General features: G+C 36.9%; 1 protein-coding gene across 1 annotated transcript; it reads left to right on the forward strand.

Moving 5' to 3' along the window:
- Positions 1-1,738: 1,738 nt before the first annotated feature.
- Positions 1,739-22,499, forward strand: ptpn3 (protein tyrosine phosphatase non-receptor type 3). The gene is made up of 26 exons (XM_052147022.1): positions 1,739-2,104; positions 4,688-4,859; positions 5,688-5,795; positions 5,932-5,974; positions 7,033-7,111; positions 7,188-7,232; positions 7,323-7,375; positions 7,998-8,115; positions 8,192-8,279; positions 8,435-8,523; positions 8,850-8,913; positions 9,161-9,291; positions 10,288-10,413; positions 10,814-10,927; positions 11,379-11,469; positions 12,751-12,828; positions 12,961-13,017; positions 13,100-13,256; positions 14,494-14,657; positions 14,771-14,861; positions 16,066-16,130; positions 16,775-16,915; positions 17,929-18,057; positions 21,486-21,631; positions 21,713-21,848; positions 22,058-22,499. The coding sequence occupies exons 2-26, from the start codon at positions 4,716-4,718 to the stop codon at positions 22,136-22,138; spliced, it is 2,538 nt and encodes an 845-aa protein (XP_052002982.1). The 5' UTR covers positions 1,739-2,104; positions 4,688-4,715; the 3' UTR covers positions 22,139-22,499.
- Positions 22,500-22,515: the final 16 nt, after the last annotated feature.

Genomic DNA, 22,515 nt, shown 5'->3' on the forward strand with positions numbered 1-22,515 from the left:
TGCTGCCTGCCTCACTGAACTCACTGTAGTTTGCTTACTGCAACAACCGCTCCACTGATGATGCCATTGCATCTACACACTGCTCTCTCCCACACATATGTGAGAATGATATATGCAGACAACAGCTCAGCATTCAACACCATAGTGCCCTCAAAGCTTGATGTAAAACTCTCCTGTCAGGCAGATGCCAGGTGGTTAGAATGGGCAGCAACATCTCATCACTAACCCTCAACACTGGAGCCCCGCAGGTTTGTGTTCTCAGCCCACTCCTGTTTAACGTGATTGTGTGGAAACACATAGCTCCAATGCCATCATTAATTTAGCTGATGATAAGACGGTGGTAGGTCTGATCACTGACAATCTCTCCCTCAACATCAGTAAGACCATGGAGCTTGTGGTGGAGTTTAGGAGAAAAGACGAGAACACAGCCGCATCACCATCAATGGAGCACCAGTGGAGAGAGTCAGTAGCTTCAAGTTCCTCGATGTCCACATCACTGAGGAACTCACATGGACCGTCCACACTGAGGCCATTGTGAAGAAGGCTCACCAGCATCTCTTCTTTCTGAGATGGCTAAAGAAGTTTGGAATGAACCACCACATCTTCACACGGTTCTATACCAGTACTGTAGAGAGCATCCTGACTGGCTGCATCACTGCCTGGTACAGCAACAGAACCGCAAAGCCCTGCAAAGGTTGGTGCGAACTGCCAGACACACATCGGAGGTGAGCTTTCCTCCCTCCAGGACATCTATACCAGGCAGTGTGAAAAAGCTCATAGGATCATCAGAGACTCCAACCATCCGAGCCATGGGCTGCTCTCACTGCTACCATCAGGCAGGCCTATGGCAGGACCCACACCAGCCAACTTCATGACAGTTTCTTCCCCCAAGCAATCAGAATTTTTAACTCTTGATTTTGCACGATCAATATGCATCAGTACTGCACTTTATTAACCTCACACTGGACTGTCATAAATTATATTCTTTCTTAACAACACACTGGCAACTGACTATCAGCCGACAGCCTGAATGTCAATACAGCACAATGCTACCTACTGTATATTTATATATTCTATTTTAATGTATACTGTGTATTCTATATTGTGTGTACTGTATACTGTACATTGTATATTATTATTTGTATACTTTGTTGAGCAATTATGTGTATATTAGTTTAGTAAATTGTGTTGTGTAAATCTGAGGTTTATTGAAGATTGGTATATGTTGCTTGGAACTGCACCCAAGACTTTCACCCACTGTTGCACTTGTGTATATGGTTGAGTGACAAAGTGATTTGATTTGATATTCATTCTTCTGTTAAAACTTGTATATTATTTGAGCAGTGAGGATTTGTTTAACATTTCGTCATTTATATGGTCGTTTAAGCGTTTATGGCTTTATGACGTTATGGCAACGAAGTTGTAAAATTTTATATAACGACACAGAAAAGGTTCATGATAGATGTTATCACATTCAAATCGTGTTAACATGCATGTTGTTTACGTCTTGTGGCAACACTTTAGAAATTGGGAGTATTTTAACGTCTATAGACGGCCCCATTCACTTCCTGCACACTGAAGGTTCAAGGGTCCACCACGATAAATACACTTAGTAAAGCATACGTAGTTCTCTGGACACAGGTACTCAGCCATGGCAGACAGCGCCCTTGACAGTCGGGCACCCGCACCTGAGATTGCGCGCAACCGAGATTGCGCGCACCCGTCGGAATTCCTCAAAGTTCACGCTCAACTTGAAACTAGCCAAACAATAAAGACTCTTATAAACTCGGAAGTCTCCCTAATATGGATTCAATTCACATGCATAGCACGGAATTTGAGAAATGGGTGTTGTAGTTCAATCCACACTACCAATACGAAAGGGAAGCACAATAAAATACATTTTCTACAAGTTCAAGTTACAGTTCTTTTGAACTGGGCAGCGCAGTGACGCTGTGATTACCCGGAGAAGAAGACAAAAAAAATAACATTGCGGAAGTTTACAGACACCTGCAACATTGATCGCTTTAACATGGAAACTTTGCTCTCTTCACGGGGAATATAAGAACATATAGCGTCGTAAACACATTGCGAACACCTCAAGCAGGTAACTTTCTAGACACGTTTCTGTACTGTAGATATGTCCCGTTTGGACTCCAGATTTGTGGGCTTCTATGGAGAGGGAAAATGCCTATGACGTACTGTATATCTGCTTTTAAAACCAAGAACTCTGTGAACGCGATATTTTGTTTAGTTAGTTTAATTCCAGCCGAAATGTTTATTTCAGTCAAAATGTTCGTGTAGGACTGTACTGGTTATATTCAACTCGGTCCGATCCGGACGGAGGCAGTCGTTAACTTTCGGAGCAGTTCGGTTCCGATTCGTAGGATCTCGAGGACAGATAAGCATTCACTAGAGTCAGAAATGTAAGACGTCACACCCTTGCCCTTGTCTTCTGCAATAGAGCTGTTTGATCGTGTATCTGGCTAGTCTTGCTTTCGTGTTTCAGATACTTTCTATCACCGTATTTTAAGTCGAAAAAGCTATTGTTTTAAGTGTTGTCAACTAAAATGACATGCTCCCTTCATATCGTGTATCTCAAAAGTGAGCTCGAGCTTGCAGTTCTTGTAACTGAGCTATTGAGGTGAAGATTAACTTTTACCCGTTTCCAAACTTGAAAGTAAAAATATATACTTTAGAAATCTGAAGTAAAATATTGCAGTTCAAAATCTGTTTTAAGTAGGTATTTATGCATGTGTGGTATACTTCTTTAGAGAAGGGGTGAAACCAGTAAAGTTACTCTAAAACCCAGTGAACAGGGGCGCAAATTTCATCAAAATGTTGGGGGGTACAATAAACATAACAATTCTTAAGAGCAATTTTTGAAGGGGACACCAAAGTGTTTTTTGTTGTTGCCCCTTTTGCATTTGTATTATTTTATTTCTTAAACAACTATTTTAAGAATATATCATTATAGTATTTACAATACACATATTTTAATGATATTTTAGGGGGGGGACAACCCTCAGATAGGGGGGTCCTGACACCACTGACCCCCCCCCAACGCGATTTCCGCCTATGCCTGTGAATTGCAGTATTGGATTCCAGAGAGCATTCAGTGTCAAGTCACCAACAGTAAACCGTAGATTCTGTTTCTAAAGGACCAAATAGTGATTTAATTAGAAACTAAATATGCCAAAAGTTTTCTGCTACATTTAAGTTTAAGAGTAGGATGGTCCTATAGTAATACCATTGCCAACGTGTGTGTCTCAATAGAAGTTTGGTTATGTCTGTTTGTACGTATGTGTGTCTGAGTTTTGGTATTTACATAATGGTCTCTATGGATAGTAAAATATTTCACATTCCTGGAAGGTGCTGGGCGGAGGAAAGAAGAGTGTTAAAATAATGCAGGAACATGTTTAAACGTATAAAGTGATTGTGAGAGAGAAAAGGGAGATGAGGATGAGTGTAATTGAAACCAAAATGCTTGTAAATTAATGGCCTCAAAGGGATTGTTAACCAAAAAATGAAAATTCTCACATAATTTACTCTCTCTCTCTCATGCCATCCTAGATGTATGTAAATTTCTTTGTTCTGTGTAACACAAAGGTTTTTAGAAAAATATCTCCGCTCTGTAGGTCCATACCATGCAAACCAACAGGTCCAAAGCTCCAAAAGCACATAAAGGCAACATAAAAGTAATCCATACAACACCAGTGGTTTAATCCATATCTTCAGAAGTGATATGATAGGTGTGGGTGCGAAACAGATCAATATTTAAGTACTTTTTTACAATAATTTCTCCTCTCTACCCAGTAGGTGATGAGGGCGATGTGCACAAAGACTGCGTGTCGCCAAATACAAAAGAAGAACTCTTAACAGAGAAGAATGCTTAGGAGGGCTGTTTTAAAGTTTAGATTTAAAATAAAAAAATACTTTAATATTGATCTGTTTCTCACCCACCCATCACTTCTGAAGATGCTGATTTAACCACTGGAGTTTTATGGATTACTTTGATGCTGCCTTTATGTGTTTTTTGAGCTTCACATTTTTGTTTGAGATATTCTCCTAAAAACCTCTGTTTGTGTTCAGCAGAAGAAAGCAAGACAAACATCTGGGATTTCCAGTATGTTGCTCTGTTCTGATATCACCAAACCCTACAGTGCCTCAGGATGGTTAAAGCTCATTTAAACTTTTAAACTCTTAAAATTATAAACAGGCCAACTTTTATCAAAATTACACTCTTGAGAATAGTTTTATTGCTTTTGTCGCTTAAATTGGTATATATGATTATTTTTTCTTTTCTTCATGTTGAAATTTTTGGGTGGTGTGTGTGATTGTATCTTCATACATTGCAATGAATGTGTCATAGCCTGAGTGTCTATGTGTTGTCCTGTCCATTCATCAGTCGGGCTGGAACGCTGTCTGCACGGGATATATAATTATGATTATGATCCCAAAAGGGATTTGCTGTGGCCTTGTCATCATATGCAGTTCACAACATGCAATTGATATGTCTGTTGCATACTGGATTTGAATGTGCCTTATACATTTGTTTCATAAAACATGTTGGAATGCTAGTATGTACAGTTGTATTCATGCATGTCACAATACAGTATTACATGGAGTCATCGTATTCGTTGTCTTCTATGTTTATGTGCACATTTGGAATAAGCCCTTGTTTTGGCAGGTGTGCGTATGTGTGAGAGTGTTTGGAGATGACATCCCCATGGTGTGTGCTTGGAAACAAGATCACTTCTCTTGGATGGGCCGATCTGTCTAAAAACACACACATGCCACGCTCCAGCCTACTGTGTGTGGTGCTCTTCCCTGATGGCACAACCCAAAATTTTACTGTCAGTGTGAGTATGAGTATTATTATTTTAGGATGAGAGAGAAATGTGGCTGTCAAAAAAGGAAGCCAAAGACAGAGAGGGGAAATTTGCGTGTGTCTATGTGCATGTGTGTGTGTGCTTGCTTGCCTTTATTGGCATTTAGAGGGTGGAGATGGATGTTATACTGGTGCTCCTCTTCTCATGTTCCAAACTGCACTGCTGCAACCTTGGCTTGATACATTGAGGGACACCCACCCACCCACCCACATGCACACAAAGGCACACATTCGTCAGGCAGAAACAATAGTCATGACTGAGTCAACTGTAAACAGTATCTTAAACATTTTAAGATCTTAAATCTGATGCCTCAGAATGTCAAAGTATAATTTTTATTTAAAAGTCAGTTTATTATTAATTGGTGTGTGACATTTTGCTTTCTTATTGTATTTTAAACTGCAAAAATAATTTTCTTAATCATTATTTTTCTCTTGTTTTCCAGTAAAAATATGTGAACGCTTAGTCTTTTTAGTGGCGTTTATGCTAAAACAAGATGCTAAACATTTGCCAATGGGGTATGTAAGCTGTATTAAGTTGATTAAGTTGAAGTTGATTTTTATTTAATTGGCAAATTTTGTTAGATTGCTCTAAAAACATTCATTTTGCTTTTCTATCAAATGGTTCTTACTGGAAAACAAGTTAAATTCTTTTTGCAGTGTGATCATTACAAAAATAAATGTAAAAGACAATTCATCATAGGACAGTGTGTGTGTGTGTGTGTGTGTGTGTGTGTGTGTGTGTGTGTGTGTGTGTGTGTGTGTGTGTGTGTGTGTGTGTGTGTGTATAATTGCTTTACAGAAACATGATGCTGGTCATCTGTTGTTTGACTTGGCTTGTGAACACTTAAACATAGTGGAGAAACAGTACTTCAGCCTGCAGATCAGTGAGGACACCTCCAGCTCTCCGGTAAGTCAGTGTATGTGTTTGTTTGGAATCGTTAATTGCTGTGTCCCAGCAATAAAGCAACTTTATCTTTAGCAGCAACTATATGTTTCTACACTGATTTAGCTGATGCATTAATGATGAATACCTGTCATTTCAGAGGTGGTTGGACCCCAACAAACCCTTTAAGAAACAGCTGAAAGGTGAGAGAGAAAGTAGACACACACAGACTTATCAGTATGGCCACCTGGAATCTGTGAATTTGTTTCATGTTTTCTGGGCCAATTGTGAAAGGAAAACTGTTTAATGGATTTAAAAGTGGTTAAATGTTTTAAACGGGTTGCAGATGTAACACAGCGGTTATCCACATGCTCGTGTTGTGTAGCTCGAGTGGGTGCCCCAGTTAAGGTCCTGCTCATATAATTTCACATCACATCCTGCCTCTTTTCATGTACTGTCCAAAAAAAATTGTTGAAATGGAGATGAGATTGCACTTAATTTGGCCCAAAATATTAACATTTTACCTTTTTATTTAAAAAAATTAAAATAATAATAATAGAAAAAAATAAAAAATAAATAAATAAATATATATATATATATATATATATATATATATATATATATATATATATATATATATATATATATATATATATATATATTTAGATGTCTTTCTAGGAAAAAAAATAAAACAAGGAAGGAAAGTCAAATAAATATGGAAAGAGTTGGGGGTTGTGTAGTATTTTGCACCAGAGAGGCAATTGAATTCTGTGGATGTCTTAGGCTTTCTGAAGAATTCTGTGGGAGTAGTTTCTGTGTGGCCCTCCTCATCAACTGCAGACTTAACTATTAGCAAGAGTATTCTCTTGTGCACACATGACTGATGAATGTTTTATATGTGTTTATTATAAGAGAGCAAATAACATTGTTTCCCCTAAACACACACCAGAAGCCACATGTTTGTTTTCCTCATAAGAATTGAAGGTGGCTGATTTAATTAATCAACTTGCTTGAGTCATCATACGTGACGAGCATTCAGTAAGAGATGATTGCAGCTCATGCTTCATTGCTCACCTGCATTTTTAACACTTTATGGATTATAGCTTAGTTTAGGTTTCTGGAGGATTGCCAAAACCTCATTTTCTTTCCTATAAACTCTTTATCCGATCAGTGCATCTCTGTTGGCTGCATTATGTTTTGGTAGATTATCCTTCCTCTGACTCCTTCCTCTGCTCTCTCTCTCCCACTGTTATTCCCTCAGGTTCTGCTCCATTCATTTTAATATTTAGAGTGCGGTTCTTCATCTCTGACCCAAACTCCCTCCAGCATGAACAGACCAGGTACATTTCCCTGTATATGTGCAAATGAAATATATTACAGAGTAAGAGGTATTCTAACCCTTATTTGGTTTTGCAGGCATTTTTATTTCTTACAAATTAAGAAGGACATTCTTGAGGGGAGGTAAACATTTACTCACTCTGTGTCCATTATTTTGTTATTTACTGAATGACTGATGGAGAGTGTAATATCATGTTGCTTTGTTAATTGCAGATTAAAGTGTCCTCTGAGTTCTGCAGTGGTACTGGCTTCATATGCTGTTCAGTGTAAGTTGTGGAAATCATGCTTTGGCTTTGTAATTGGTGGCCATGCCATAGAAACAACCATGATACAGCTGAGAATGTAATTGTGTGCTAGAAGGAGCCTCTGGTCTTCAGCAGGTAATAGCTAGGGATTATGGCGCTGTCGAAATTGGAGAATTACGTGTGCACATAAAAACACTGGCTATGTTCGGAAAAGCATTCTACCATACTATTAATATTGTTTATTGCTTTATATAGCACTGTGTGCATAGAACAACTGGATAACCTGCCAAAATGAGCATATTACATGGAATAATGTTTCCCACATGTATTCCAGTGGACTTGACCTTCCTTTTGAACATCTCTTTATTGACTCATTATTTGATCAGACTGCCAAATGTCAAGATATTTTTACACAAACCTGGATGAATAATGTAAATGAACCATTTTTTATTTCCAATATAAGTAATACACAATGTGATTAGGTTATGTGACAAATATAAAGAGGTCATATGGTGACAATGTAGCATACTACAGTTTAAAACATTTATAAAGGAATAATGCCTACTGTTTGTACTGCTTCCACTCTATTCCAATAGTATCCACTGTTTCTCAAACACAGTATTTTATTACGTTTGATTAACAGCTGATTTTGGAGACTATGAACCTGAAACTCCCCCTGAATACCTCAGTCAGGCACATTTTCTCCCTGATCAAGACAAAGAGTTCCCTCTTAAAGTGGAGTCACTGCATCCACAACACAAGTAAGCAAGCATACACACTCATACACTCATACATGCACATATAGTTATTAAATCTGCATGTCTGAATATGTTTCAGAGGTCTGTCCCAGAGTGAAGCTGAGTTGTGTTACTTGAATACAGCGAGAACATTAGACCTCTATGGAGTGGAGCTACACAATGCTCAGGTGACCCACTATCACACACATGGATTGAAAATGCCTGCAGTTTATCTTACTCCTTACAAGATCCAAATAAATTATTTCTCAAGTTGTTTTGTTGAGGGTTAAGTTTGTAATCTTTAATTAGTTATTTAATGACTTTTCTTCAATCCTGGTTGTAGGATGTGAGCAACCCTGCCCTCTGGGTGGGTATTACTTCAGGGGGTGTGGCCTTGTTTTGCAATTTAATTTGCTCCAGTTTCTTCCCTTGGTGAGTTTAGACCAATCAGCTTTTTTCCAGGCAATGTGTTTGATTTTGTGCAATGTAAAATGCAAGATATTAACCTTTGTACGTGGATGTTTAAAGCTATCATAATGACACACATTATAGTGTGTTGGCTCTCTTTGATAGCGTGGATCTGTGCTGTTATTATCAGTACAATGGAAACAAACACACACTACCATTGATGTGGTACAAAAAGTGCAATAACAGTAATTAGTATAATTACCACCACTGCAAACTGTTACCATTAATTTGACTCTGGTTACATCATTTTTGAAGAGGAGCATGTTTTTAAATGAATTAATTTTTTTCAGGATTAACATCATCAAAATATCATTCAAAAGGAGAAGGTTCTTCGTCCACATACGCCGGAAACATGTACGACACGCAAGCATAATCACATGGTTTTCATCATGCTCATCCTTCACTTTTGATACAAAATAACATACATTGTCGTATTACAACCAGACACTTGATGGCTTTAGAGACATTCTGCATATTGAATACTGCAAAAGCAACATCCTTTTCTGTTTTTTTTTTTTTTTTTCCTGCTAATATCTCTGCGGTGTTTGTTTGAAGATGTTTTTCCTCATTTATGCGAGTGTGTGTGTGTTTTCACATACAGGGTGAGCTGGACCACCATGTGGTTTCTCTCTCCATGCCAAACTCACGTGCCTGTAAGAACCTCTGGAAGTCCTGTGTTGACCATCATACATTTTACAATAGAAAGCCCTCTCAGTCAGAGTCAAAACTCAGGTACACAAATTTTAAGCATTGCCACAATGAAGTCATACTAAAAAAATGACTGTTTATCCTGTTATATGGCTATAATTAAAGGGATAGTTCACCCAAAAATGAAAATGATCTCATTATTTACTCACCTTCATAATATCCCAGGTGTGTATGACTTCTTTCTTCTGCAGAACACATTTGAAGAAAATAGAAAAATATCTTTGCTCAGTATGTCCTTAAAATCAAGTGGATGGTGATTTCTCTTTTGAAGCTCCAAAAATCACAAACAGTCAGCATAAACGTCACCCATATGACACCGGTGGTTAAATGAATGTCTTCTAAAGCGACACGATTGTTTTTATTGTGAAAAAGAGAAATATTGAAATACTTTTTTAACTGCAAATCATGCCTCCGGTCAGCAGGGCTGTGACGTAATCGCATTGGCACTTGAGACGTGAGAACTGACGCACGTGCATCACAGCCAGAAGAGCAGCGCTGTTTACAAATGAGCAGGAATGCTGTACAGTAGCTTGGTTGGTTTTGTTTTAGATCTGTATTGATCTGGTGTGTTTGTGTGCTTTATCCTTGATGTTTCAACCGAGTGGAGAATGTAAGATTACCTCGGTATCCATGACAACGCGAATACGTCACATGAGAGACCGCTTGGACTCCACCCTCTTTTGAAGCTTTCCCTCACTTTGGATTATTGTACTTAAATATTTATATTTTTTGCACCAAAAGTGATTTATTGTTTAGAGGACATTAATTTAACCACTGGAGTCATAAGTATGACATTTATGCTGACTGTCTGACTGAGCTTCAAATGAGATCTCTCCATTTACTGGCATTCTAAGGACCTACTGAGCTGAGATATTTATAAAAAATTCTTCAAATATGTTCTGGTGAAGAAAGTAATTTCATTTTTGGGTGAACTATCCCAAAATATATAATGTCTATTGGTGCCTCATCCAAATGTGCATGTGTGTGTATGTGTTCATTTGCAAAAACTTTTTGTTAAAGATCTATCCCCCTGTACCGAAAGCTGATTGGTGAGAAGACGTTGAACCCTGCAGTCAGGTCCAACTCAATGGAACACCTGGAAACCAAGAGCCTACCCTCCCGGTCACCACCCAACACACCCAACTGGTAACCATGCTCAAAAACTCTAAAGCTGAGTATTTAATCAGGATTTTCAACTTAACCCTTGTGCGTCAAAACATATTTTTACTCCGAGGTCCTTACAGGGCAAAAATGTCCATGTCAAATAGCTGCCATAATGATATTATATATGAATATTATTTTCCACTTTCAATGAATTAGTTTTTTTTTTTTAACCAACATCAGTTCTGATCATAACTACCAAATATTCATGAATTTTCAGGATTTCAACCCTTTGTTTATATAATTCAAGACAAAAATGTCCCAAAGGTCGCACAAGGGTTAAACTTGTTGTTTCTGCAACTAGATGAGCCTAATAGGTGTTCATTGTTTTTGCTATATAGTATTTTTTAGGGTTCTGTTTAGGTCATTAAATCTTCCATTTTAGGCGAAGTCCTCGATTACGACATGAAATTCGTAAGCCACGCCCATCTTCTGTGGACAACCTGACCAATGAAATGAGCTATGTGACAGAGAGTGAAGACGTGTTCTATACTTACAGGCAAATTCACTCTACATAGATTAAGGCACACACTGAACCACAAATATTATATGTATTCAATAGTAATTACACAGTAACACTTTACAATAAGGTTCCATTTGTTAACATTAGTTAACTACATTAGTTAACATTAACTAACAATGAACAATAATTTTTACAGCATATATTAATCTTGGTTAATATTATTTTCAACATATACTTATGTGTTGTTCAAGTAATTTTTTTTTATATGTTAACATTAGTTTATGCACCATGAACTAACATGAATTAACAACAAACAATTGGATATTTATTAATTAACATTAACAAAGATTATTAAATGCTGTTAAAATTATTGTTCATTGTTAGATCATGGTAGCTAATGCATTTACTAATTTTACTAAATGTAACCTTATTGTAAAGTGTTACCACTAACACTAATTGTAACTTATTAAAACTTATTACACTGAAGGAAACCTCAAGAGGATGGGAAGACGAGCATTAGTTGGTCCCATAGTGATGATGTCATTGCAGAAGAGGACGACTTCCACCTGTGGGATAAGGCGAGTGTGAGATGATGGTTGATGATCATATAATGCAAGATATGTACAAATATGGTTCACATCTCAAGTCTAAACACAAAGTGTTGACAAGCAGCAGAAAGACTGAAAGGTCAAAAAGCATGTTTGCTTCCAAATTCTCATTACTATAATGTGAAAAATATGTATTTATATTTATACATCATGCTATTATTTCTTGTACTGCTGTTCATTTTTTTAAAATAGCTTAAAAAAACGAATTGTGTCTGGATGGTGATTTGTATTACTGTATTATATTAATGAGAATCTAATATGAATCATCAATCAGAAAAAAAACCAAGTGAAACACCTGGAAAAATCACAGAAATGAGAATTGGGGGAATGTGCTTTATTGCCTTATGACAAATAATGTCAATGCAAAACATCTCGATGAACCTTTAACATATGCTTTATTTTCTCTTTGCAAATATTTTTTTTTTTTATGATGATTTTGGGGTAAATTATGTTCTCGACAGGCCTTGCAAGATTCATTCTGGAGCAGATTTGAGTCTAGAACAATCTGTGATGTGGTCAGAAACTCTACATGATTGGATTTTAGAAAACCTATCAAAAAGATGTTGAATTGTGCATGCTAAATACAAAAACAAGTAAAAAATGATGTCCAGTGTTTGTCATTCTGACATGTCCAGCCAGTTTTAATGATACTACAGACATGCTGTTATCTGATGAGTCACTAAAAATGTATCTTCCAAATAACAAGTCCAGGGGGTTAAAATATTATAAAACAGTGTCAGACTATCAGTGTGCTGGACGGCTGAGAATGAGGCTGGCTGGAGATAACTAGATCTGACATAGAGGAGCAATATTCTGGAGAGATCACATTTGAGACAGTCATTGCTGGTTTGATTATTTGTTCTTATATGGCATGTTGTATTACAAACATCTGAATAGATAATGTGTACTATTTTTGTAGCTTAGAGTTCAGCTGCCTCCATTTTCTGATCCTCTTTGTCAATTTTCTGTCCTACTCAGAAGGTATTTGTGTGTACAGGTTTGAGGGCCATACTATTTAAAATGTCTTTACTGATGTAGTGAAATATTATGGAATAATTACAAGGACATTTGAAAAGGCTCATAAATCAGCCAAATTATGTTTTACTTTAAATCTAAGGGTTTCTGTGAGGCTTAGGTTTATGGATATGGTTAAAAGTCTGCTATAGCAAATATCATTACCTCCATACACAAACATCTATTAGATGTCCTCACTAATGGAATAAAACAAACGTGTATGCTTGCTCACCTCAGAGTGTGACAGCTGATGGAGATTTGCTGCTTGTGAGAATCAGCTCAGACCAAGATGGGAAGTTTGGCTTCAATGTTAAAGTGAGTATATATATATATATATATATATATATATATGACTTGCCTATTTATAATCATTGTTCACATTGCATGTAGCCATATGTGATGTTGAGATCATGTAGCATAATATGGTCATGGTTGTTTGATCATTAGGGCGGTGTGGATCAGAAGATGCCCCTGGCCATCTCTCGTGTTAACCCTTCATCTCCGGTAAGCTGAAAAGCCAGACTGTGTTTGTACATGAATGGGTACTTGTTTTTGTATTTGTACAAATATTGCATGTGTTTGACAGGCTGGTCTCTGTGTGCCTCCACTGATGGAGGGAGATCAGGTGTTGTTGATAAATGGACGGGACATTTCAGAGCACACACATCAGCAGGTGGTCATGTTCATCAAAGCCAGCCGAGAGTCACACAGCAAGGAGCTCGCCTTGCTTGTGCGCCGCAAAGGTAAGAGTTCTTTGAGTAAATATGCATGCCTTTTTGCATGTTTGTATGTGTTTTTATTAAGTACGTTGAGTTTGATTGGAAATATGGCAACTTAAACAAATTTATACAGTGTTTAGACACTATTGACTCTTTGATGTCTAAATGTAATTTTATTAGATACAAAATATCAATATTTTTTCAATTATTTTAACCAACTGGTTGGTCCCAAGGTCATTTTAGTGGTTCAATCATTTGCCCTAGCAGAGTAACAACTGGTTTAGTTCATCACATCAGTTATGGCCATTATCCACAAAGTTTGCCTGCCAAAAGGTCTTCACTCATTTCTTTTTATGAAATGTTGATATTTTGTTATATAATGCAAATATATTAATACATTAAAGGGATACTTCACCCCCAAAATGAAAATTCTCTCATCATTTACTCACCCTCATGCCACCTCAGATGTGTATGATTTTTTTCATCTGCTGAGTACAAACGAAGATTTTTAGAAGAATAAAGCTCTGTAGGTCCTCACAATGCAAGTGAATGGGTGCCAAAATTTTGAAGCTCCAAAATCCACATAAGGGCAATATAAAAGTACTCCAGTGGTTAAATCAATGTCTTCTGAAACTATATGAAAGCTGTGGGTGAGAAACAGATCAATATTTAAGTCTTTTTTTTATATATATATAAATTCTCCTCCCTGCTCAGTAAATCTCCACTTCACTTTCACTTTCTGAAGTGAAAGTTCATTCTTCTTATGCTTTTGGTGATTCATAGTCTTAATGCATATCGTCCCCTACTGGGCAGAGAGGAGAATTTAGTAAAAAAATTACTTAAATATTGATCTGTTTCTCACACACACCTATTATATTGTGTCGGAACACATGGATTAAACCACTGGACTCATATGGATTACTTTGATGCTCCCTTTATGTGGATTTTGGAGCTTAATTTCAACTTGGCTCCAATTCACTTGCATTATGAGGACCTACAGAGCTGAAATATTCTTCTAAAAATCTTAATTTGTGTTTTACAGAAGAAAGAAAGTCATACACATCTGGGATGGAATGAGGGTGAGTAAATGATGAGAGAATTAACATTTTTGGGTGAACTATCCCTTTAAGTCTGGCTTAATTGCCCAAACTCTTTGAAGCTACTCTAAATAGCCTTGTGTTGTTTGTAGTCCTGCCAGGAATGGTTGTTGTTGTTTTAAACAGCTCACCTCATATTGATGGCATGTACTGTTTCTTTACAGGTGTTTCTCTGCGTGCGGAGCCCACCCTACAGTTAGTTGGTGGCCTTACCCTTCCAGGTGAAATATCCCCGCTGTCCAGTCACCCATCTGGAGAGACACTGAAAGAGTCCATGGCCCGTCTAGAGAAGGGATTGGTCACTGGAACACTGCTTCTACAGTTTGAGGTTTGGGATTGTGAGAGGTGGAATTTTTTGCAGCATGTCTCAGTTGGCAGGTATGCACGGCTGATAAGTGTATCCATGCATGTGTGTGTCTGAATGTGTTTTATTACTCACAGAAGTTGTATAGGAAGAAAGATGGAATGTTAATGTCTTGCGCAAAGCTCTCTGAGAATATGGACAAGAATCGATACAAAGATGTATTACCATGTAAGTTGCATTGCTTTTACACCCAAACAAGAACCTGTATCTCATAGTAAAATAATTCTGGCCAACTTATCAGTACAATCAGAAATGGTTTATATGTTTGTTGTTTAGCTACCTTTGATAGTGTGTATATATAATATAATATAATTTAATTTATAGTGTTAGTTCACCCAAAAATGAAAATTCTCTAATCATTTACTCACCGTCATGCCATCCCAGATGTGTATGACTTTCTTTCTTCTGCAAGACACAAACAAAGATTTTGAAAAGAAAATTTCAGCTCTGTTTGTCCAGACAATGCAAGTGAATGGTGACCAGAACTTTGAAGGCCCAAAAGGCAGTATGTAATCCACATGACTCCAGTGGTTAAATCCATATATTCTGAAGCGATTTGATTGGTGTGTGTGAGAAACAGATCAATATTTAAGTCCTTTTTTTTTTTTTTTACTGTAAATCTTTTATTTCACTTCCACATCCACATTATAGTGTGTAAGTGAATTTCACTTTACTTTTATGCATCCTTTATGTATTTTGTGGACTTTCAGAGTTCTGGTCACCATTCACTTGCATTGTATGGACCAAAAGAGCTGAGATATAGATTTCTAAAAATCTTGTGTTCAGCAAAAGATAGAAATTCATACACGTCTGGGATTGCATGAGGGTGAGTAAATTATTAGATCATTTCCATTTTTGGGTGAACTAACCCTGTAATATTATATGATATAATACAATATATACAGATACATATTTATATAAAATAATATAGTATAATACATTTTGAAATATATGAATAAAGGGGTAATGTTTACCCTGTGGAAACGTTTCTTTTCTTTTTTTTTTTTTTTACCTTTATGAGGGCATATCTTTTCTAATATGTAACACATAGCATGTTGTGCAAATGCTTTTTTTTTAAACATCATGGGCATTTTTGTCACTTTCGTGCCATTTTTCCCAAGCTCTGGTTAATTTTTTACTCTAATGCAAAGATTCTATTTTTACTTGAGATTGGTTACTTGATTGCCTGAACAAAGCTTCCACACAAATTGATCAGGGATAAGGTCGAGTAAATCATTTGATTAATTTCTGTACAAGCTTTCGATTGTGGAGAGAGGCATAATGCTCTTTAAAACTAGTTCGAGGAGGCATTTCAAATAATCCTTAAATCCCCACTTCCTTGTTCTCTGCTCTTTCACTCCATTCCCTTCAGATGACATCACCAGGGTGGTGCTACAGGAGGAGGGGGATGATTACATCAACGCCAGTCATGTTAAAGTATGGACCTCAATCTGTCTGCCTTGCACTCATCAGTATTTCATTGTTTGTTTGATTTAGTTTTTTTAAGTGTTAAATTGTCCACTGTTACAGTGTTCCAGAAGTGCTCTTTACAAAAACGTTTTACACATGAAGAAATTTACAATTCAAAAATATGTTTAAAATTATTCAAACTCACATGAGAATAAGTCATATCAGTGTCCGAGGAAACACTATTCTGCATAAGGGTGGTTGCCCCTCATGGTTGCTGCCATGTTGGGATCACATGACCAGTGAACAGTACTTACCTTATCTTGTTAACTCCCATTTTATCTGACATGTACACTTCCATCTGCAAAAAGGATACTTTTATGCATCAGTAAACTATAACTGCTTTGTTGTGATGCTGCGTCCTTGCAGATAGGCATCAGTTTGAAGTCCAACACCACTGTTGTATTGACCAGTGAAACATAAAATTACTTATTGCACCTATAAAGTGCATCTCAGAGTGTTGCTTTACACTTCTGTTGCTTGTGTGCTCATTACACAGAGTAATTATTGTATCTAGATGGTGTTTTTTGTATTTGTAATGTAATTTTGGTTACTTTGGATGATAAATTGAAGACTTTTGTATGTTTGTGTGTGTGTGTGTTTGTGTGTGTCAGACTGAACCAGCAGGTTGCATGCTGCCATACATAGCAGCTCAAGGTCCACTGCCCCACACCTGTACACACTTCTGGAGGAGTGTGTGGGAGCAAGACGTCAGTGTCATCATCATGCTAACCACACTGACCGAGAGAGGACGGGTACTGCAACAAATCTGCACACACACAACTATATCGTAACTACAGTTTATACCTGTACAAACCAGATTTTTTTTACAGTGTGCTGCAATATTAAAGTGATAGTTCACCAAAAAAAAATTAAGTCTTTGTTTATTATGATTTTCCTGAGTGGACACAAAAGGAGTTATCTAGCAGAATGTCCAAGCTGTTCTGTGACCATTTACTTTTATTGCATGGATATGATTGACAATGAAAGCAATTAATGACCAGGGACAGGGCAGCTTGGACATTCTGCTAAATACTTTTGTGTTGCACAGAAGAAATAATACAGGTTTGGAATGTAGAAAGAAGTTTCATTTTCAGGCAAACTATCCCTTTAGTAAACTTGCTCTTTGTACACACACACACACAAACACATAAACTTGTTTTTATGTCATTGTGGGGACTCCATAGACTTCCATGCTTTTTATGGATTTTATACAGATCTAACGATAATTTATATCCCCTAAACCTAACCCTCACAGAAATCTTTTTGCATTTTTACATTTTCAAAAAACATTGTTTAGTATGTTTAATAAACCATTTCCCTTGTGGGGACCGCTGACTGGGCCTCAAAAGGTAGGTGATCTCAGGTTTTACTATCCTTGTGGGGACATTTGATCCCCTCAATCATGTAGTATAAACATGTACACACACACACACACACACACACTCATAACCTGAACTCACTTTTAAAACAAACAAGCACATACAACCAGGGGCTCACAAAGTTGACACACACACACACACACACACACACACACACACTACCTAATCAGACGATACCCATTAAACACCCATCACACACCTCCAGCTCCCCAAGGACAGCTTATTGTGACTATCGTGTTCTTCGGCTCTGCTTGACTGTTGCTTGGTTACCAAGCGCTCTGTATTTTTTTCCAAAGGGATGATTTAATAAACTCTGTGTGAGGGAGGGAGAGGAGGAGTGTAATTGTTTTTTGCTGTGCTCAATAATCTCTTTTCCATTTCCACAGACCAAATGCCACCAATACTGGCCTCATCCTCCTGAAGTGAAGGATTATGGGTATCTTCAAGTGTGCTGTCACTCAGAAGAGTGTTACCTGGCATACGTAACCAGAGAACTTACACTCACAAATACTCAGGTAACAAAAAGTATAACGGACAGGTCCCCTGAGCAAAACAATGAGTAAGTTTAGTAAAACTTACAACAGCAAATACAATCAGTCAAATGTAGTACCTGCCTCACTGAATATCCACTATTAAAATAGTGGATAGATTGAATAATCAACAGCTTTATCTTTGGTGCAGATGCTCTAGAACCAATTTCACTCACATGTTGTTCCCTCCATTTTTAGCCTAGTCTTATTTTTCTGCGTTCCCTATGCAAATGTTTGCCATGCTTCTGTCAGTCCCATTAAACTGGAGTTTAATGTTTTGTATTAAACCAAGTATTCTGGCTTTAGGCATTTTAATGTGAAAGCCATTTGAGTGTAAGAGAATGTAAACATGTGGCATTTGTGTGTGAGATGGTGAACATGGCAAATAGGTCACATAATGCTGTGGCCAAGAGCACAGAACCATGTACACAAATGTATATGTTCATACATGCTCACACACTCACTCACTGACACACACAAACAAACTATCATTGCTGGAGAATGGAGACCCATCTGTTGTCTCTGTTGGTGGGAGTTAATCTCAGCATGGACAGCAGACGGAGGTTACATCACACATTCATCGTCCATATAGTGTGTGTGTCAGATGGAGAAATAAAGCAATGGAAAGAAAGGAGTTGAGAGGAAAGACCTGTGGATTGTACTCACAGAAAACCTTAAATCTAAAAGTAGCTCCTAACTTGGAAATTAAAGAGCAACACTTAAAGATTATGGACCTGTCACTTCTAATTTTAGGTCATGACTCATAAATGTTTCATATAAAAGTATTTTTTAGAGCATTTTATTGCAAATGTAACTCCTAAACCCATCCTCGTCCTGAAGACTCATAAATCCTTAAGAATGAATCACAAATGATTCAACGCATGGATGCTGCCATCAATCCATGTCACAATTAAGACAATGTATTTTAAAAATCGCAAGGGCATTTTCATCATTGTAAACTTAGTTAGGGATACAATTACTAACAAAACACAACAACCAAATTACACCGGAGATAAAGGTTTTGAGTGATGTTAATAGAATCTTGCCTACTAATTGAGGTGAAGATCATGTAGCCAATGTGGGATCAATCTATATTTAATTTGTACAAATAGGCTTCCTCAAACGTTAGTGAAAAATATGAATTTGCTGTGTATGATTACAATTATACATAACAAATGAACCAACTAAAGGTCCCCCTGGGTAAAAGGCACTTTAAGATTATTTTATCACTAAACAATAAATGCAACAAAAACTACCACAGCACTTCCCTAAACATCTATGCAACTATGCAACTGCAAATACATTTTTTTAAAATATTGCAAATGTATGTAGCATTTGTTTTGAGACAAAATACTTTTATATTTAGTAATAACATTTTATATATATATATATATATATATATATATATATATATATATATATATATATATATATATACACACACTTGTTAATCAAAACAACCTTACTTTATTTTTTAGTTATGTTGCTAAATAAATAAATTAAATATACACTTCCCGCTATCTGTCTGTAATGATTTGGCAGACATGTCTTTCAATCACTTTGGGCCTTTTTAGAGTGTGTGTGTGTTCATTAGAAGCAGACAGATCTATCGGTTTTACCGATTAATTGTACCGATAGTTGCTTTATGGTGTTATCGATTATTGGCAAAAATCTATGCAATAGATAGGTGCAGATATTTGTTTTTTCTATGTTTCTCTGTGGCAGGCTCTGGATTACTATGTAGTTAAAACTGCTTGAATCTGCAGTATAACTGCAGCCTCTAGAAATGTAATAAAAACAATTACTGACAACTCGTTGGGGTTTGCTGCATCTAAATCTTTCATCATTGACTATATTCATCCAAATGTTCATCCTCGCTTCAGTGCATATTTTGTTATTTTGATTAGATAATCAAGTGTTCTAAATTTAAGTGAGGGAATGCAAAGAAATATGCCCCATCAACACACATCATTTCTCAAACTTCATATCTTGTATAGAGCCATATAGTGTGGGGTCTTCACCAGTTCCCGGTGTGTTCCAGGCTTTTTTAGGCATGTTATGCACCGGTTATTATCTGAATTTTGGTTGAACAATAATATACATCTAATACATTAAATGTTTTTTTTTTTTTTACATTCTAGAAATCAATTTTAAGGCCCTGATTGAGGGTACAGAAAAAATGGCTTTGAGCATGTTTGTAGCCAACTGCTTGCGAACAAATGATTCCTTTCCACCCAATTTGTCACAAAAAGTGAATTATTTTCAGCCCTCAGACTGTGACTCATTTATTCAAGATGAAGAACGTAAAGATCACTTGTTCCTTTTGCCCCGACTTACAAAATTGTGACAAAACTGAGGGGAATTCTTCAAAAATAGCTGTGTATTTAGTCAGTGCAGAGGTGAAATGCTGTTCTAAAGGAATAGTTTGTCCAAAAATGAATAACTTACTAAAATTTGATAATTTTATCAAATATGACTTTCGGAAAACAAAAGAACATTTTTAAATCAATATCCCAGTCCGTCTTTTCAATACAATGGAAATTGATAATGACCCTCTTTAAAGCTTAAAAAGGACCCAAAAGTATCTTATATAGTAGTCCATGCAGCTTGTGTGTAATGAAAATGCAAGTTCTGGCATGAACCCATGAATGTGCAAAAGACATCAAGATTTTCACTGAAAAATGACTTCAACTTTGGGTTGTTTCTCACCAAAACCTATTAAATGCAATCAAAAGACTTTTTCAAATAAACTACTTTTATAATACTTTTGGATCTTGTTTTAGGCTTTAAAGTGAGTCTTTTATGAACTAACAGTGTTCTGAAAAGACAGACAGGGATTCATTGTCTAATTATGCTTTTGTGTTTCACATAAGACAACAAGTCACATGGTTTTAGTATGACATGAGTAAATTATTTTTGGGGTTTCATTAAAGTTAAAAGTGTATAATTTCTGTGCCACTAGTGTTCCGAAATGGAATTACAAAAATAATCACCATTGATCGAACAAACGGAAAGCCCCAGTCCAAACTTGCACCTTTGGTTGAAGCTGGTTGGTTGATGCTCAAACAAACAGAACAATGTTTTAAACTACACTTAAGTTAAATCAATCTTTGAATGGTGCATACTAAGCTGGGGTACGAGAAAGTATTTTAACTGAAAAAATTATACACATCAGCTTTAAGGGATGACCGCTAACTGGCTCTGATAGAAACATCAGTTGAGGTGTTTTTTTTTTTAAACTGCTATTCATATGTAGTATTACACTTAAAACAAATTATATAAATATACATTAGGCAAAACACAGGCATGCTTAGACTTGTCTATCCTTTATGCAAACTCGTTCAAGCATTCGCTCTCGCTCAGTCTCACCCTATTTCTCTCCCTCGGTTACCCCCCACCCCCTTATTTGACAGTTGGGACAGCAACGCTCGATCACTCATTTGCAGTATGTTGCCTGGCCAGATCATGGGGTACCAGAAGATTCCTCCGACTTCCTGGATTTTGTCCAGTCGATGAGAAGCATGAGAGGGGAGTCTTTGCCTCTAATGGTCCACTGCAGGTGAGCGAACTTACAAGCGCACACATAGATGTCATCAGGCGCTCATCTCACGATAAGAGAATGTTTTGTATTTTTCTGCAGTGCTGGGATTGGGCGAACAGGTGTGTTGATCACCATGGAGACAGCCATGACACTGATGGAGAAGGAAAAGCCAGTGTATCCCCTAGAGATCATTACCTTGCTGAGAGAACAGAGGGCCATGCTGGTTCAAACATCGGTAAAAATGCACACAGACAAGGACACACAAGCCTATTACATATGTATTTAGTGAGAACATAACTTCAGATCAAATGCAATAAATAATGAACTCTATACTGAAGTTTTGACCTTGGATCAAAGGATTCACACTCATTAAAGTTTTATTGATTGATTGATTTATTGGATCAGCTATTGCTACTTATTTGTGTGTGCATGTTTGTATTTCAGTGCCAGTTCACCTTTGTGTGTGAGGCCATTCTGAGGGTGTACAGAGAGAGATTTAAACCAGGTCCAACACCTAACAGTTGATAAGAAGAGAGGGACCGGACTGGAGTGTTTGAAAATACAGACAAGAAGGAAGCCCCGCTACTGTGATCAGACTCTTAATAAAGATTGATGAAAATAGAAAATAAGGGTCAGGAAGTAGGGGGCGTGACATGATAAAGACAATCTGTTCTCTTATTGCAGTATTTTCTGACAGCTGTGTGGATCAAGGAGCATGATACACTTTGACACTTAAAGCTTATAGGATATCCTGCAGTGCACACTCACACTCTATTCCTCTGTCTCCAAAACACACACACACAGCACACTATACATAAACAAAAGCCACTACTACTACTACTAGAATATTTAAATTTACCTCTGCTAATAATAATAAAACGTGTAATTCTTATCACATTGTG

The sequence above is a fragment of the Xyrauchen texanus genome, chromosome 17 (genome assembly GCF_025860055.1).
Source record: "Xyrauchen texanus isolate HMW12.3.18 chromosome 17, RBS_HiC_50CHRs, whole genome shotgun sequence".
NCBI lineage: Eukaryota > Metazoa > Chordata > Actinopteri > Cypriniformes > Catostomidae > Xyrauchen > Xyrauchen texanus.

Excerpts from the sequence above, each read along its gene's own strand:
- ptpn3 (XM_052147022.1), top strand. The coding sequence starts at position 4,716 with ATGACATCCCCATGGTGTGTGCTTGGAAACAAGATCACTTCTCTTGGA. Across the intron at positions 5,796-5,931 it reads AGGACACCTCCAGCTCTCCG|AGGTGGTTGGACCCCAACAA; the intron begins GTAAGTCAGTGT and ends CTGTCATTTCAG. Across the intron at positions 16,916-17,928 it reads CACTGACCGAGAGAGGACGG|ACCAAATGCCACCAATACTG; the intron begins GTACTGCAACAA and ends CCATTTCCACAG.